The following is an 18,670-nucleotide window of genomic DNA, read 5'->3' as shown; positions in this document are numbered from 1 at the left end:
CATGACACAGATTGGAAAGAGGGTCCCTGATATAGAGACGGATAGATTGATTGATATAAAACATCACTCAAAGTAAAAGTGGCCAAATCAAAGAGAGGGAGATAGACAGAGAACGGAGGGGGTGAAATGGAAAGCATTGAACTGTCTCAGCTTGCCGCTCAGCGAGATTGAGGTGATGTGTCTGATGAGCGACTTGATGTCACTGGTGTCAGGGCGCATGATGCTTTGATGACACAGTCAGAACTTTTCGGGGTCAATCAAGATCTATATCTACAGCAGAACAGTTACAGTTTTTTCCATTACATCTAGACAGTCAAAACTCTGACTGAGACTGATAAACAGCTGACAAGGAGGAACTTGTACACAGAGTGTGTATGGGTGTAGCTCTAAGGTTGGAAAACTCCAGCCTTAATTCCATATAACAGTATCACATGTTGTGTATCAGTTTGTTCCACATTCTCATTGAAGCTATATTTATTCATCATAAAGACAGGCCCATCTGGGAGCATTTTTTTAAAGACCATTGTACCATGTCGTCAAATTTTACTCAACATGTTTTCTAACCTGTTTTAAATACAGTCTATACAGTCATAGATTTTGGGATGTACTTCCAGAAAACTATTGGTTTACATCAATTTCTTCACAGTATGAAACTTGAAGCTTGGGTTTTGCAACCTTTCACAGTGAACATTAGCAACAAATCTGCATCACTTTTGGCCAATGTTAAATTATGTTTAACATGTTACATTATCACCACCTTAAACATTAGTGTTGCCTGCTTGATGATGCAGACTAATTATAAAAAATCTCCTGTGCATTACTACTAAACAACAATAATGGAACTTTAATGCAGACTTCAATGCTAACAGTGATGAATTACCCCACTTAAGCAGGTTTCGACTCAATTGTTTTATTATTTCATATAATACATGGCTGCCTTCCCTAATAATCAGACTGAATTGCTTATCAGACTGTATAATTTCGTGTTGCGCAAAAGCAGCGACGAATCGGTCGTGGCAACTTAATTTTCCGTTGACATGGAAGCTGTGGTAGTTGTTGCTATGAAGCTGTTAACATTTTCACACTTACCAAAGACATACAGACATTTATACCCACCCGAAAGAAGAGAATACCAGAGTCAGGGGTGGGAGCTGACAGTTGTCAGTCAATACGTGAACATGCTTCTGGTCCACTACTCCTCTCATACCTAGGCTTCAAGCTAGTGTTATTTGCTGGAAGACATCGCTATGGCAGAGTCCCAGCCCAGCAAGCTCCCGATTCCTACATTAACTGAGACAGCAAACACGAAACGGATGCTAGTGCTAGCTTGATTTCCAGAACTTTCATATTGCAGCTTTAAAAGACATAGCTCACATGTACAAAAGGGAAAATTATGTACCGAAAGGATTTGTCAGTAACCCACGTTAAGATATTGTCAATGTTTCCATTGAAAACAAGTAACTGATGGGAACAATACTCCACTTACCAACCAGAACAACGCCAGACAATCTCATATTCACTGCGATTACAGAAAAGAAAACACACAGGAAATGATTAAAGTATTATTAAAAGCAGAACTTCACATACTGGTAAGCAAACTCACATATGTATAGTGTACCGCCTGAGGCTTAAAGGTCTTATGTAGAAACAGCCCACTCTACCACCAAGCCCACTCAACCTCGACCCCAGCATTGCAAAGTTTGAATATTTTAAACAGCGAGAATTTGTTTGAGGCCTCGTAAAAAGACTCAAAGGACTTTGGCAATTCCCTCCTGCCATCATGGACAGACACATTTTGCATTTCAATATCGGGGGATTTCAACCATGTCACACTCACCTGACTGACTTTGCTCAGTATGTTGACTGTCCCTCAAGGGAAAATAAGTCACTTGATCTGTTGTATGCAAACGTCAAGGAGCTTACACTGCTTCAGCTCTACCACCACTTGGCAAATCAGATCATAATCTGTTTTTTCTTCATCCTCCCTACAAACCCTGTGTACTGAGGCAGGCTGCGACCACCCGCTCATTCAGGAATTGGACCGCAGAGGCCGGCAAGTTTCTATGGGAGTGTTTTGAGTGCATGGAGTGGAATGTACTGTTGGAGTCACAGGAAAAAAACAGCAAGGACACTGATCTTGACAGAATGGTTGACTGCAGCACGGTCTACATTAACTTCTTTATGGACGCTGAAATACGAGCATGGACTGTACACTGCTTTCCAAACAACAAACCCTGGATCACCAGTAACATCAAGACCCTCCTCAACCAGAATCAGGAGGCCTTCAGGGATGGAGATGAGGAGAAGCTCAGGTGTGTGCAACATGAGCCGAAGAGGAGATTAAAGCAGGAGGAGGAGGACTACAACAGAAAGGAGAGAGGAAAGCTGCAGCACAACAACACCAGAGAGGTGTGGAAGGGGATGAGGACCATCACTGGCTAAAAAAAGAGCTGGGCAACATCTGGTGATGTGGACAAGGCCAACAAGTTCAACCTGTACGACAATAAGATTGTGGATTACCTGACAAGACGACCACAATACGTCAGACTGAGTAACTGCGTTTCAGGGACAGTGGTGAGCAGCACTGGAGCTCCACAGGGGACTGTTGTTGCTCCATTCCTGTTCACCCTGTATACGGACGACTTTAAATACAACTCTGAGTCCTGCCACATTTTATTTTTTCCTCAGGAGGCTCAGGTCCTTTGATGAAACATGTGCAGCATTCCACTGCATCTCTCTATCTATCTATCTATCTATCTATCTATCTATCTATCTATCTATCTATCTATCTATCTATCTCTATCTCACAAACTGAACCTCATTTAATCACCAGTGACTTTATTAAATGGCTTGAAGAATTTCGAATGATGAACTTTAAAGTGACACTTTATACCATCAGCTTTGATGTCAAGACTTGTGACTAATGACATATTCCAATAATGCTGCATCACCAACCCTGTCTGAAAATAGCACACCATTGTAGGGAAAGATGACGATGAGATGATGATGATGATGATGACAGTGTTGTCAGGACAACGATGATCAATAGTTATTATTAGTTGCTACTATGTTCTCTTCTTTTATCACGTATCCATCAACAACCCCACCAGCAACAATTACAAAAACCTATTATTAGATTAACTAATTAATTATTATTTTAATACCAAAAATCATTAGTTCAGTCATATGTTTCTCCTATGATATTGATTGTGTTATTAGAAATGAATGTGCTCTTGTTATTCACTGTTCTCCTCATCCTGTTTATGCTTAAAGAGCTCAATGGCTGCACATGGTTTGGGTCTTTATGTATCTTGATTGGTTTCTTGGTTTCCTACAGGTTATCTTAGGACATACAGTTTATACAGACATACATATAGCAGACATGGGTATCTGTGTCCATTTCTTTGTCCCTTGTTCTTTGTTCTATAAAAAGATTAGCCTTGCTCTGTAGTGTTTGGACAAGGAATGATTTTGCTCGAAAACTTGAGTCCTGTGCCCTTATTGATCAAAAATGTTGTTATTAATCTTCAGGTCAATAAGTGTATGTACTTTTATTTCTGTGTCTGTGGTCTAATAGAAAATCCGTTACAATGTGATGCAAATAAAGTACCTTTCCTAAACTCTGTGAAGGTTTTACCCAATATAAAACCTTGAGGCTAGATTGAAATCCACGATACAAATAGTAATAATTGACCTTGTTTTCTGTTGGAGGTATTCTGTCAACAGTCTCTCTTTTGTAATACAGGGCTATCGGGAAAATACTTTTCTGGGCATTTTTCATTGCTATATTGTGAGTGGCAATTTGGCAGCAAGGCTGAGTGGTGGCACCTTATCCACCTCTATCAATACGTTAAGAAAAAAAGATAATGTTCGCATTCTGGATAAAGTCCTAATCTTTTTTTTTTTGTTTTTTAAGGTTATTTTTTGGGGCTTTTTTGTGCAGACAGGAAATGGGGAGGCAGAGAGAGGGGGAATGACATGCAGCAAGGGGGTTGTCCGATGCGGGACTCAAACCGGGGGCCAACTGCAGCGAGGACTGTAGCCTCTGTATATGGGGCGGATGCTCAACCAACTGAGCTATATGACACCCCAAGTCCTAATCTTTAAAACAAAGTGGCATGGTTGGAAAAATTTTGACTTTTGATGTTAAGTAGACACAAATTGTAGTAAATGGGCTAAAATTTGCAAAATCTCTGGTCCTTTAAAGGGTGAACAGGCAATTTTACTACTGTACAGTACTGGTGAACTCTGTGTAGATTCTGGCTCTATTGTGTATTTAAAAAACCAAGTTCCCATGTATAAGCAGAGGCTTGAGACAGAAGATTACAGTGTTTCTGGTATGCAGCCCTATATGTGGCTTTGTGATGAACTTCCCAGAGACTATGGCTTGCATGAGAAAATTGTACGTCTGGAGAGGCCAAGTCAAGCATTTCTATAGACCTGACTCACTTCGAGCTGACACATGAGGGTAAAAGGACTTCACCAGCAATTGCTCTTCGCCTTAACTGCTTGCCTTGTCATTGATGGATTTAATAACAAAGCTTTGGCAACGCAACCACATAAAAGTACCATACGTACACTGGGGCCTTTTCCTGGTTTCATCACCTGTTTCATCATATAAGAAAATAAAAGGTTTCATTCTTCTGGAAATCTAGGAGACACTGTGAGTCAAGCTCAAATATATTTGAGAGCAAGATAAAGTTGGGGGTTGAAAGCCCACTTGAATATTCATGCTATACCATCTGATACCCATCATCATCTATCTCTAAATTTAGAATACGAGAGATAAAACAGGATTACAGGACAACGATTTGAGCTGCCAAGAGGCATAGAAGGAAAATCATAATCAGTGAAGCAAGTTTACATAAAAGCATGAAGCATGGCCCCCAAGGCCTTTAGCCATTATGTGAGCTGATAGTGAGAATATACTGGTGACAGCATGAAGACTTCATTTCATACACGTTTAAGCTAAACCCCCCCCCCTTTCATGCCTCATGATTCCTCTGTTTTCCCAGTGAGCAAGTGATGCCAAGGAATGAGCGGCTTCAGCCCATTCACATTCCACACAAGCCGCAGCAGAGCAGATGGAAAAGTACAACATATGACATATGTGACATGCTACAAAAAAGGATGTTCACTGACACATTAGATTTTTCTGTGCCATTGTGACAAATTGCAAATTTGTGTCACTTTTTGGAACAAAACATTACCGTGATTTTGTCGTGTTGAAATGTCTGTACGGTACATCTGCACTTGATGAAAATGGCATCTTTCAGCTTTCAGCTTTTAATTGGTCTCATGTCAAAAAGTCTTACACTACAGATATATTAACCGGAATAGCAGTTTTTTTTTATAATAAAGAAAATTCAGGAGAAATTATGTTTTTTGGAAATCAAAAGGCATCTGATAAAAAACAGCATTTACGAGAAGTTTAAAGTATTAATGTTGCAACAAAACTGATATTAAGATTATCAGAAAACAAACACATTTTCTTTATTGGTTAAGAGATTTTACAACTTCTGTTATTGGACACAACATTGGCAGGTGGGCTTTTTCAGAGCTTTAAGTATGCACAAGGTGTATGACAAGAAATCCACTGTATCTTCTCTTTTGTTTGTTATACATTCAATTGCCTCTGATTTTGGCGTGAAATTTGTCCTTTGAAATGTGTTGTAAAGACACCATAATTACATGAGAGATCTTTTGAAAGCTTATGAGGTAGATTCTGTTAACTGCACATTTAAAATATGAAACATATTCAAATGTTTGAAATGCCAATCTATCAATTCAAACCTAAAGGGTTTACATTTAACAAATAGGTTTAACAGGTCCTAAAATCCTTAATAAAAACTATTAAATAGACAAATCACAACTGAGATCTCTGCAACACCATTTTACACTTCAGTGCATCAGGGATGAATGATTACTTTTGTAATGTTTTACATATTTGCCTGAATAGACTAAAACTGACAACCTTATGCTTTTGTCCATTAATTATCATAACATGACAGTGCCTTAATAGTGGTCCCATGATCAAAATACTGTAGCGTGAAATTAAAAAATTTAAAAAACAACAACAAAAAATTGAGATCTTGAAATTTTTGACTAAAACAGGGATATTAACAGGATTACAATGGTCAGGGATAGGTCAGCAGAGAAGTCGGGTGACTGTGAGAAGGGCTGCGATGCTAGAGAGGACGGGGCGTAAACCGGCAGTCCCGCTGCTTAACTTACAGTGTTCCTTATTCTGGCCGATGCAGGCCGCATAAGCCATTACGTGGGGGATGTAGTTCTGCTCATGGACCCCATGAAGCAGGTGAGCCAGAGGACCTTTAGCAAACACAGCAACATCCTCTCCTCCATGAGTCTCCATGTTCAGAGGCACAGCTGCCTGGGCCTGGTAGTTGTTTTCCTCTGAAAGTAAGCAACACAGAGAAAATGCAGAAATATTATCATTCCATAGGCAATAATGACGCATGACGAGAAAAAAACCTACCCTAAATTGATTGGTTTGGACCTCTAGTAATACCAGGGAGCTGTTATTTAGATTATCTTTTGGATGTGGACAAGGACAAATGCTCATAGAGTATGCCTGTCAACAGCAGTAACAGTCCAATATTTACAGCAATGTGCCAACAAAGACAGGAAAGGATATATTACACTTTTGTTTTAAGAGGAAAGAAATGCATTCAGCACATTTATTAGACAATGTTTTGATTTAGTAACACTGAAATGTAAACAAATCTTATTTATGCAGCATTAGTCAGAAATAATTTAATAACCACTTGTAACTTCACACCCTTTGTAATAAGTCATTTTGTGATATCTTACTGCAATTTGCTGTTAGTCTTCCCATAGTTATTCCCAGAAAGTCTATTTTACATATCAGCACAGAGCAACACCCATTACTGAGTCATGCTCTTTACTAAAACTGTATTACTGTCTGTTGCTAATACCGCAGGTGGAGAAATTTATATTGTCTCCTTTTCTGCGAAAGATTTTTCCTTGAATGATTACAATTGCTTTGATATGATAATTCCTACTTTTGTAAGTTTATTTTGGGGGAATAATAAAACACACCATCAACATCAATGTTGTTGTATGCGCCTTTTCTTTTTTTTTTTACAACGTTAAAGAAGTTTAGTTTGGATTTTTCTTTTAAATATATTACTGTTCCTAATAAAACACACCAATCTGGTGGCTACATGATATTACTTACGGTAGTCAATAGTGGACACATTCTCCCTTGCACCGTTGATCATTTTGTATCCTGGTCCGTTCCCATATAAAATGGAGGTGAAGGGCTTCTGATCGACATCACTCAACATGGGGGCCAGACCTGTGGATGGAGAATATTAAGAATATTATGGATTTTTACTAGGTTATAATCATCTATTACAACTAATCACATGGCACAACAAAAATAAATAGTACTGCTGTAGTACTAGTAATAGTACTGCTTACCAAATATTGTGTTTCCTCTGGCTGTGTAGCCTCCGAAGTTGAACATGTGAGAATGGTCAGCAGTAACTATGGTCAGCGTATTGTGGACGCTTGTCATGAGATCTGCGCGGCCGATGGCCCTGTCCATTTCCACCGCTTCATGCAGAGCTTGCTTGGCCTTGCCCTCGTGGTGTCCGTGGTCGATACGTCCCCCTGAAAGAGGACGGCTGTTAGGGAAATTCTCATTGTAGACGGTGAAGAAAGAGCGCTGGAGTGCAGGACGACTGATGCAGAGGATGTTTATTGAAGCTTGGCCAAGGAGAAAGGAGGAATCATCACTACAGTTCTCTGTGCAAGATGTCACCTCAAATCTGAAGCAGGAACCTCTGGGGATAGGTTTTTTACATTTAGAGAGATAACTATAGATAGCTTACACTCCATAATTGGTCAAATAACCCCATAAGATGGAGAAGGGCTTGGAGAGGGATGTGTTACTACACTATTAGTTCATTAACCATAAACAAGGAAACATAACTATATATGTACAAGTGCTTATTCTTAGAACACTCAGCCACTTGTTACTGCCCATCCAAGGTCTGTTGTTATCAGCCCTGGCACCAGCAGTATCAGCCGCCTGAGTGTCACAAGTAATACCTGGCACAGTGACCTAGGGCCTCATACTGACCTCTCACCTGAGTCAGTAACTCATCAGGTGGACAAGAGAAAATTCCCTCACAAAGGCCAGCTTACGCTTTAACGAACTAGTTTGTATGACATGTTGTTTGACCATGTCTGAAGCCGTTGGACCAAGATAGGCATGGCGTAATAATCATTCAAACGAGCCGAGCGATGCAAAGTAGTGGTGTGCATAATGAAAAATGAATTCAAACCCTGCTCACATTCTCACCTGCACAAACCCTACAAATCGCTGTGTGAAGCAGACTGACCTTTTCGCAAAGTTACAAAAATCAGTCAGATGCCGCCCCCAATATTCCCCCGACAAAAAGGTGTGGGGGCAGGGGATTGCGACGTGGTCAAACGATCCAACAAGCACTCAGTCCCGAGACACACTGACCTCTTTATTCTCGCTTATTCTGGCTGAACAATTGCTGTCGTACTTGCAGGTGTTTGCGAAGTACACACACAAGTACACACAAGTACACCAAAACTCCTGTTCTCGTATCTAATATCGTACTGACATTTTCTGCTGACACTGACTTCAACATATTTTGCTGGCAATGATGATAAAACCAGATCAATACAAAACATCGCTGGAATGGTTTGTGTTTTGTTTTCTCCGACATAGGCTGCCTAGAATACACAGCAAAAGATATTAAAAAATCCTTTTATACCACAAACTATTACATTTCTCTGTATCTACATTGTTGTCCACTTCTCATCTGCCTCAATGGCTGCTTTGTCTTGGATGTTAATGTTCTTTATCTATTCCATGTAAATGTTACAGAATGTTATCTTCTCATTGTATTTTATTAAATGTTGCACAATTGTTTTCCTCAGAGGGACAATAAAGTGGTTGGATCTTGGCAGCAAAGTAAAATACTTAGAAAATGGTTTCTTTTAAACCAACTACAAAAAACGTATGTTTTATTGAAACCAAGTGCGACTAAGTGAATCATTAAAATGTTTTCTAATGATTCACAGTGGTATGCAAAAGAATTGTTCTATAATTTTTATAGAATCTGGAGGGATTTTTTTTCCCCCTGTGAACACAAACATATCAGTCTGGCAGCCAATATTAAAAAAACCAGCGTCTCTGGCTGCAGGACAATCTTGCTAACCGAGGCAACCCTACAAACTGTCACTCCTGGAACGATCGTAATAACCTTCAGAGTTTATCTGCTTCACACAAACTCCATTCAATGATATAAAAGCTACATTGCGTGTTTTAAAGGGGTATATGTTCACAAAGATGTCTGCCTCTTGACTATCTCTGGTAAGATTATTTTTTCATGTACGATACTTTGGGTAAATTAAGACTCTGTTTAAAGTGAAAACAGAATTTGGCCGTGTATGGGTGTGAACCATGGGCTTAGGGCCGTGCCTCTTACAAGCAGTCGGGCACTCAGCCAGCTGCCCTGGATTCCCAGCTACTCAGTAGCTGCAGGGAAGTTCTTCCAGTTCACTGAGCCTTACCTCCAATACTGCAAATTTACTACTTTAATCACATGTACCCTTATTGTTAAAGGAAGCAGAGGAATAAGTAAACCAAAGACACATCCAGCAAGAGAGAGCAGGACAGTGGGAGGGAGAGAGTAAGCCATCGCTAACTGCCAAGCTAAAGAAACTAGTATATGTGAATAGAATGTAAATAACAGAAATACCAGCAACCAGAAATGAGACGATACGCTTACCGCAGCACAGCAATAAATACCCTGTTAAGATTTAAAAGGTTTCTGTCCACTGAAACGACAGAGGGCTTTTAATCCGAAATGGTTACATGAAGTGTTCAGTTTGTATTAATGCGTAATTTAACAACTTTAACAGGAGCAAATCAAAATGTGGCTTCCTAATAAAATAGCATTATGACCAATTATACATATCAAACAGAGGTAGTTAGAAATAAAGGCCTGTTACCTTCAGAGGTTGAGGTACATAAAGGCCCCGCTGCGCTGTTGTTGTCCAGCCAAAAAGTCTCTAAATCTAACCACAAACATGCTAAATTGGCAACACTGCAGGCTGTAATTGCCCCCCTAATAGAAACTGTTTGCACCAATTCATTTTGAAAGAGCAACGGCCAATGGGGAAACTTCAGCTCAAGTCAGTCACTCACAGAATTTGAACTTACAGGGCTGGTCCTGTTGTTGTGGTCTCTTAAAACACCTTTTCTTTGTCTCTAAATTTTCATGCTCCCCAGTACTGTTAGCAAACCACAGTCATGTTTTCCTCTTTATTGTCAGTCAGGAGATGTCATTGATAAATTCAGTTTGTGGATGTCCTATCAGACCTGTGTATGAGAATAACAGTAGGCAAACCTGGTTGTGCAGTTAGTTGATAAGCTACACCCACACAGTACTGTCATAACATTTTCCCTGTACCTCCGGTCTTCCCTTTGTTTCTTACAGAAGAGAAACAGAGGGAAAGCTTGTAGAAACACATACTTGTGCCTCTAAACATTAACATGAGTAACAGTCATCTAGTCTTAATGCTAAACTAGGCTCAATACAGACTAAAGGAAAAACCTGAAAAACGAGTAGAGATACAGGATGACAATGCCCCCATCCACAGGGCATGAGGGGGTCACTGAATGGTTTAATGAGTGTGAACATGATGTGAATCATATTTTATGGCCTTCACAATCCTCGGATCTCAACCCAGTTGAACAGCTGAGGGAGATTTTGGACTGACGTGTTGGACAGCGCTCTCCACCACCATCGTTAAAAACACAGAATGAGGGATATCTTTTGGAAGAAAAATGTTCATCCCTCCAGTGGCATTCAGAGACTTGTTGAATCAATGCCAAGGAGCACTGAAGCTGTCCTGACAACATGTGATGACCCAACACTTCATTAAGACACTTCATGTTGGTTTTTATTTTATTTTCTCACCTGTTTGTATGCCCCAAATCTGGCACCATACTTGACACACAAACGTGTAAAAGCTCTTGATCTTTTCATCTCATGCTACATCCACACTTCTATGTTTTCGTTTTTTAAAGCACTTTCTTTTGCTACATTTTCACCTCCCGTCCACACTACTCCGGCGTCTTTAAGCACAGAAAACGGAGACTTTGGGAAACGCTGCTGCCCCTGTTTTAGTTTGAAAACTCCAGGGTTGCGTTGTCATCTGGACGGGCGAAAGACCTTTGGAAACGATGACGTTTGGGTCTTATCTGCCTCGACTAAAGGGAGTGAAAGCAACATGGATAACGAATTACAAGCATTACTGACCCTGTTGTTTTTGCTAGCAACTGTTGAGGAGTTAAATTCTGCATTTTAACACTGCAGCTGTCTTTGCAGTTGATTAATTGCAAAAACAAAAAAAACTACGAACGAGGAACAGCAGAGTAGACAATCTGTTTCCTGTTTACACCGGCTCGTGCATGCCCGGTTTACAGGATTGCTCAGGTATGTATGCGTTTTCAGAATGCCACCCATCCAAATCATTACACACAACACAATGTGTTATTTAACCTCCTGAATCCTGTCAACCCCAGCTGGCCCTGACCGGAAAAGGCTCTGTTCAACTTAGTTTAAAAATCGGATATTTACTCAGAAAATTCACACTGCTTCCGCAGTTCTACAAAAACTACGCCCTCACTACACATCAAGCCCCCCCCTTTCCAATGCGTCTGACAATACTGATAACAGACAATCTACATTATGCTGCAAGTAGCCAGGTGTGTCAAGGTGTGAACGTAAGCCATTGCTTTCAAGCTCTCTTTTCTCATTTTTTACACAAATACTTCTGACTGCTGACTACAAGACCGCAAAGACATGAGAAGCCACATGGTTCTTAGAGAGAGATCAGGGAAGGAGTGTGAAGTGTGCTGAACCAGGTCAGTAGACAAGTCTGACGGACCTTTGTGAAATCAATAAATCCAAAACAAAAGACGACTGTCGTGTTTCACCATGAAAGAGATTCAAATTCACCTTCTACAAGCAGGTAAAATCCACGGGTGTTTTTCCTCAGGATCTTGATGGCCACATCCACCATCTCCGTCAGTGAAGGGTCAGTCTCAATGTTCCTCTCCAAGTCATATGTCAGATCCCCAGGCTCAAAGAGACCTGGAATAACAGGGCACGGCAAGGGCAAGACACAGTTCATGGAGAAATAAGATATTAAAACAGAATATAAGCCCCGGGCAAATGTATATACATATGGCTTCATTTACACTTCAATGAGACACTGAGACGGGAAACTCACCCAATAAGTAATCCACGTTGTTAGGGTTCAGTGATAAGAGCTGCTTCTTGTTCCATACATAATGGCCTTTCTGCACAGTTAAAAAAAAAAGACACAAATGTACAGCACAGTGTGACTGGTAACACTGCAGTTACTTTGAACTCCTAAATATGCAAATGTAATTGAAAAGATAAGAGAAGGAGCAGAAAGAAGGGAAGAGCAAAAGAGATGAAAGAGGAGGAGGAATTTACTTTATCCTTCATTCTGTCAGTCCACTCCTCCACCAGGTTCTCCCGTCTTTCCGTGTGCCGCTGTGCTTTGCCACGCCGGGGTACTCGACATCTGAGGTGTTTTTGGGGAACATGTACTTCCTGCCTCCGCCCATGATCACCTGAAAAGCCGCAGAGTAGAAAACAAAATTACAGTCTCAACCACTGTAGTAAAGGAGGGAAGAATAACATGGAACATAACATTGCAGTTAGGTTGTAAATATAATAGATACACAATCTGGTTAGTTCAGTGTCAGTACAAAAGCAGGTGACAATTAGATGTTTCAAAGTGCTTGTGCCTCAATGATCTACTGTTAAACTATTTATGAGAATTACGGTTGCAAATTATTATTTTAGTAATCGATTAACCTGCCAGTTGTTTTCTTGATTGATTCAGAATTGTTTGGTCCTTAAAATGCCAAAAAAGTGAAGAAAGAAAAATGCCCATCACAGTTTCCTCATGGCAAAAGCAATATCATCAAATTTCTTGTTTAACAAGACTAAGCTACCTAACTACAGCCATGCTAGCGGCTCTGTGAGACTTTAGCTAAATGCTAACATGCAATGTTTAGCAAGTAATTTTTCACTGTGTTAATCAACTTGGTTTAGCTTCTTAGTATGCTAACATTAGCTAATTAAATCTAGGGCTGATGGGAGTGTCATTAGTTTTGCAGGAATTTGATCTTAAACCGAAGTACTGAACAAATTAAAATTATAACCTGGTGGTGGCTCTGGAGGAAATTCAGAGGATCACCAAGTTACTACAGTTCATGCTGAGGGGACCACAAATGTCTGTACCAAATTTCATGGCAATCCATCCAATAGTTTTTCAGACATTTCACTATAAACTACAAGCGTGATCCTCATGGCGCTAGAGAAAAGTCAAGACATCACCAGAGTCATTGGGTTTCATTCTGTTTGGATCATGAATGCCTGTAGGAAGTTCACGGCCGTCCATCCAATACTTATTGAGATATTTCAGTCTGAACCAAAATGTTGGACTTAATAACAGACCAACATAGTCATCATCAAAGTCAGGCCACTAAAACGGGTAAAAACCCAACAAGAACAAGGAAACATTTAGAATTTTTTTGCTTAAAAAATGGCAGTAATTATTTATCAATGATCAAAATAGTTGCTGATTATTTTTCTGTTGAATTGATTCATCGATTAATGGTCTCGACTCTAATCACAATCAATACTTTCCACTCACATCGATGTCGGGAATGTTTTCGAAGAGCTGTCTGGCGATATCCTTGCAGCCGGCTTGCAGGGCTTCAGCCGGCATCTCGTTGTCCGAGTACCAGTCTCTGTCCACACTGTGGGCGTAAGCAGCGCTGGGAGTTGCATGATTGACACGAGTCGTAGTCACTATTCCCACCGACTTGCCTGGAATTGACACACATATTCAGCTCTTATAACAACCGCAGAGTCATTTCTGATTAAAGCAGCGGTTCCGACTTCAGAAAACCTGCAACATTTTTAGCACAAAATTCCCAGGAAAAATTCCTAGAAAGGAATCACATGACAGCAGTATGGACATGATGATTACAGCAATCAACAACTCAATAACACCACAAATCATGTGAAAATGTGAAAAAAAACATCGAAGAAAGTCCGCAGTGTCATGTCCACCAGTTTTCTGGCATAAAAACCTTCCTGGTGTTAAAGATAACACTGGTAAAGCCAGCAGAGGACATTCTCGTAATATGACCTGATGAAAAACACGTTTCTATTTGCTTTGTGTGGGAGGTCAGCCACTCCCTGCCCTGTTCCCCCAGGAATGATTGGATTTCTTATTATCTGTGACCCCTGACCCCACACACATGCTCTCACACAAACATACACACACACACACACACACACACACACACACACACAACCTGACCATCACCCACCCTTGTCTTATCCCCACCACAGCCATCTGAAAATCCAGGATACTGATTCCTTTCACATCTCGTGTCTCCTTTTCTGTGGAGCCTCTTATCATTTTTTTCAAAATGTTGACTCACACAACATGTCTTCAAACACATTACATAACACTGTGATATGTCCTTGAAAAGTTAGAGTAAAATTCTAAAGAAAATCACATGATTTATTGTGATACTAGGGTCATCGTCCAGCCTTTTGATCAAAACCTTTTGTATGAGATGTGGCTCTTTGTGGTGTTCCGGCTCTGTGGATAAAGCATTGAACTAATTATTTAAATTGAAGCAAGGACACAGGCACATTTGGGTTCAGCAAAACAAAAAACAACCACAAACCATAGGAAAGTTCAAAGATGGCCAAACAGGGAATTAAAAAAAAAATCATTAAAAGCCTATCTCTTGTATTTTTAAATGAGAACACGTGAGAAATAACACTTTGGGTTAGGTAAATGCTACTTACAAACCGCTCTACTGATAACTTTAGTTCAAAGGATGAACAGCTGAAAAGGGGAATGAGCAGAATGAAAAAAAGTGTATTAAGAGCATTACTTTCAAAAGCACTTCAAAGTCAGTGCTTTGAGCGATCAAGTCGCCCTGTTGAGTGTTCCCACTTCACGTTGACACAGCATTAAGTACAGCCAGAATGAAGTTTCCTTGGACATGAAACGCAAAATATAAATTGCAAACTAAAAAAAAAAATTACAACTCTGCATCACTGTAGACAAGGCGACTCCATGGAGATGGGCTGTGTTTATATTATGTTAATTCAGTGTCAGCCTACCTGCATCCTTGGCCCATCTGAGGATGGAGGTGACCTCATTGCCCTCTGTAGTGTTACACTGGGATCGGACAGCAGCTGCGCTCACGCCCACGGTGCCTTCGTTGGCCTTGACCCCGCAGAGGTAAGCTGTGGCTGTGCCAGCACTGTCTGGCACCTGTGCGTTAGTGTTGTATGTCTGCAGAGACACAGGCCATTGACATGTCATCAAATTTCAAATACCAAATGGGACTGTTCGACAGGTGCTACTCCAACAATAACAACCACTGATGAAAACGCATTTGGCGCTGGGTATTTACAGCTAGACATTTGGCAGACAATCAATAATTAATTGTTGTTCTTGTTATTATAAGTCTTTTTTGAGCAAACATGAAAAACAGTTAGTTTTAAGTAACTTGAAGGTTGTGAATTCAATCTCTATGTATTCTGGACTAATAATCAGACAAGACAAGCAATTTTTAGACATCACCTTGGCCTGTGGGGAATAGTGATCAAAGAGGCATTACTGTGTACTTGAGTAAATGAATGCAAGCTATTCAAATATATAATATCAACAGTCATGAGGAAATATGTTTTTAATTTTAGTTCTTGCCTTGGATGCCACCTACGCTACAGAGTGCCGGTCTAATGAAGGAACATGTCACCAGTGCAATGTGTGGCAACACTTATCCTTTAACTGATACATATGAAGCTGTTATTGCTGTCAATATCTGACCTGTTGGGGGGGGGGGGGGGGGGGGTATAGAAAAATAATGATGTTGTGTCTCACCATCTCCAAGGAAGAGGATGATATTCTTTGCTGTGTTTTTATTGAGTTTTTCCAGTGTCAGAGCGTTCTTCAGCGTCCGCTGGGCCCACGCATTCCAAAATTTAGGATCCTTCTCTCTCTCTGTGCATCACAATAAACAGCAGTGAGTGTGGTTAGCTTTGGATATTCACAGGATTCAACAGACACACGTCTGTCCGTAAGAATGTTGAGTGCATTGAAAGTGGATCAGATTCTTCAGAATGTAAAACCACTTTGACAAACTGTGTTAACAGATTAGTGTATTGACAGATTATTCAATCAAACTTGACTAGTTATGTCATACTATCTGTGCTCTGTTTACCCCTGTAGCCACAACATGAACTACAACTGAACTGAAACAACAAGTCGATTAATTGACTAGATGTAAATGAAATAGCAACGATTTTGATAATCAATTAACGGTTTAAATCATTTTTTAAATTGAATAAAATTGATTTCAGCTTCTTAAATGTAAATATTTGAAGGTTTCATCAGTCTCCTACGATAGTTTATTGAATATCTTTGTGTTTTGGGCTCGAATTCAGTCAAAACAAGACATTTGAAGATTTCATCTTATGTTCTGGGAAAACTTTTTTCACTGTCAGTCAGTAGATTAATAAATAATTAAGATAACCATGTTTGAGTCAAATTGTCAAAAAAAAGAGACGTACATTAACATTTCACATTAAGAATCCACACACCGGATAAGCCTTACCTTTTGTTATACAGAGGCTTTTACAGGATGATCATGTTTTAGAAAACGTATTCCTGTTATTTCTCTGTGGTACCAACAAATTGAATGCTGGCAAAATGTCCAGTTAACACACAGGAAATCCTTTTGAATAAATAAACTTCCTTCAAGACTTTCAAACATTCTCCTACCACCTTGAAAACCTGCAGTGTTTGCTGGACATCTCCTGTCGTGTTACAGACGTATGGGCAGTTGTTGCTGTTTGTGCGGTGGCGACTGACTAACAACACAGTAACTTACCTGGGAATTGTGGCTTCCCAAGACTCCCCAAGATCAGACAGGAGCAAATGATGAGCAGGGTTGTCACCTTCATGTTGTCGTCTCTGTGTGGCTGACGCGTTACTCTAGACAGCCATAACATGCCACTTTGAGAAGCTGAGGAAGCCTGTCTGCAGTCGCCTCACAGCTACGAGAGAAAAAGGGACAACACACTTATAATTAAGTCTGTGTCATCATGTCACAAGCCGACTCTGACAAACTGGTTTAATATTTATTTACTCTGTGATGATTTAACTTAGGACACTTATTTCAGCCAGATAACACACTTCTTGCTCATGCTGTGGCACTGTAAATATCTAATCTGAAAGTGACTAGTGCAACCACAGGCTTGTATTACTGAACAGACAACCCCACCGGAGTATTAGTTCTTTGCTGAGTGCAATCTTAACAGCAACTGCAGACAGAAGTTCCCTTCTCTCACATAGGCTTTCTAAATAAAGAAACAGGCAAAAGGAAACTGTGTGTCTGTGTTTTCAAATCATCACAAACCAGTGTAGATAAAAAGATATTTCCTGGTATTGTCTCACTTGTTGAAAACAGATTGTTCGAGCCCACTTTCAAGCTTCACAGCAAAAACAAAAGGAAGGCTTGGTAAAGTTAAGCTCAAGGCCTTGCTGTGAATGTAAGCAGTCACAACAGGGGCCCTTATGGGTCCTGGTCAGTAAGGCTTTCATCTGCAATTATCCATGCCCTCCTCCTTTCTTCCCTGTGCTTACAGTCAAGGTCATTTTAATGGGATTGCGCTCCATAGCACTGAGAGGTTTAAGGGCCATAACAAAGCCGATTAACACCAAATGATTGACTGGACACGTCCACCCCTGAGAGGGAAACTCAAGATATTAGCACTTTTATCACAAAAATCTTTCACCTGTGCAATTCTGACTCTGAGGCTTCAGATTCTATGGACAGGGTTGCGTGCAAACATGCATTATATCATACCCTCCAAACTGCAGCATGAGTACACTTTGACGTAGTTAAAGCAATCAATAAAATGTACTTGATTCCATTCAAGCCTGTTGTCATTCAGTGCACATACAGCATACCTTTGAGCTTCACTTTTCCATTCTGACTCGTCAACAACTTCAAAAGCTTGTTCAGACCGGTTACTGTGCCAAGCTCCATCTGGTTTAATAAAAAACAGGCAAGTCTGAACCACTCAGGACACATTATCTGCTCCAACCAGACATAAGTCAATGAATTCAATAACAAAGTGCAGAATTAGTACAAGGTGATGTGCCAGAAGCCAGTTGCTTTTACCGTTCCTCAGACCGCGGCAGGCCATAGTGGCCTCAAAATCTGCCTGGTCCACCCACAGGCAGTGAACCAGTCAGTCTGCAGGTAAAATAGCAAAGCAATACCACCACGGCTATCAGGAAGATGCCAGCCAGGAAAGTGGTCAGTATCACATGAAATCCCACTTCTGCCATGGCGTATCCAAGCTTTCGGCTACTCCAATGAGCCTAAAACCACAGCTGTTGTCAAAAGGGGGTGAAATTTCCCAGCACCAAATTATTCCACCTCCTTCAGCTTCATGCTGAGCTGCCACTGAAGCCCAGAGGCAAGTCACACAGA

The 18,670-nt window shown here is 40.4% G+C and overlaps 1 protein-coding gene across 1 annotated transcript; it reads right to left on the bottom strand.

Moving 5' to 3' along the window:
- Window positions 1–5,462: 5,462 nt before the first annotated feature.
- alpl (alkaline phosphatase, biomineralization associated) lies at window positions 5,463–17,219 on the bottom strand. The gene is given in 12 exon segments (XM_087175989.1): window positions 5,463–6,414; window positions 7,220–7,339; window positions 7,465–7,656; window positions 12,054–12,188; window positions 12,328–12,397; window positions 12,558–12,598; window positions 12,601–12,697; window positions 13,789–13,964; window positions 15,285–15,459; window positions 15,751–15,756; window positions 15,926–16,170; window positions 17,060–17,219. Coding segments are annotated over 12 exon segments (1,644 nt in total). The 5' UTR covers window positions 17,181–17,219; the 3' UTR covers window positions 5,463–6,148.
- Window positions 17,220–18,670: the final 1,451 nt, after the last annotated feature.

Source organism: Seriola lalandi, unplaced genomic scaffold (genome assembly GCF_002814215.2).
Source record: "Seriola lalandi dorsalis isolate HSWRI2012SDOR001 ecotype SW California unplaced genomic scaffold, Sedor1 jcf7180002054520, whole genome shotgun sequence".
Classification (NCBI taxonomy): Eukaryota; Metazoa; Chordata; class Actinopteri; order Carangiformes; family Carangidae; genus Seriola; species Seriola lalandi.
The sequence above is the reverse complement of the archived record's forward strand: the minus strand, read 5'-3'. Positions and strand labels throughout refer to the sequence as shown.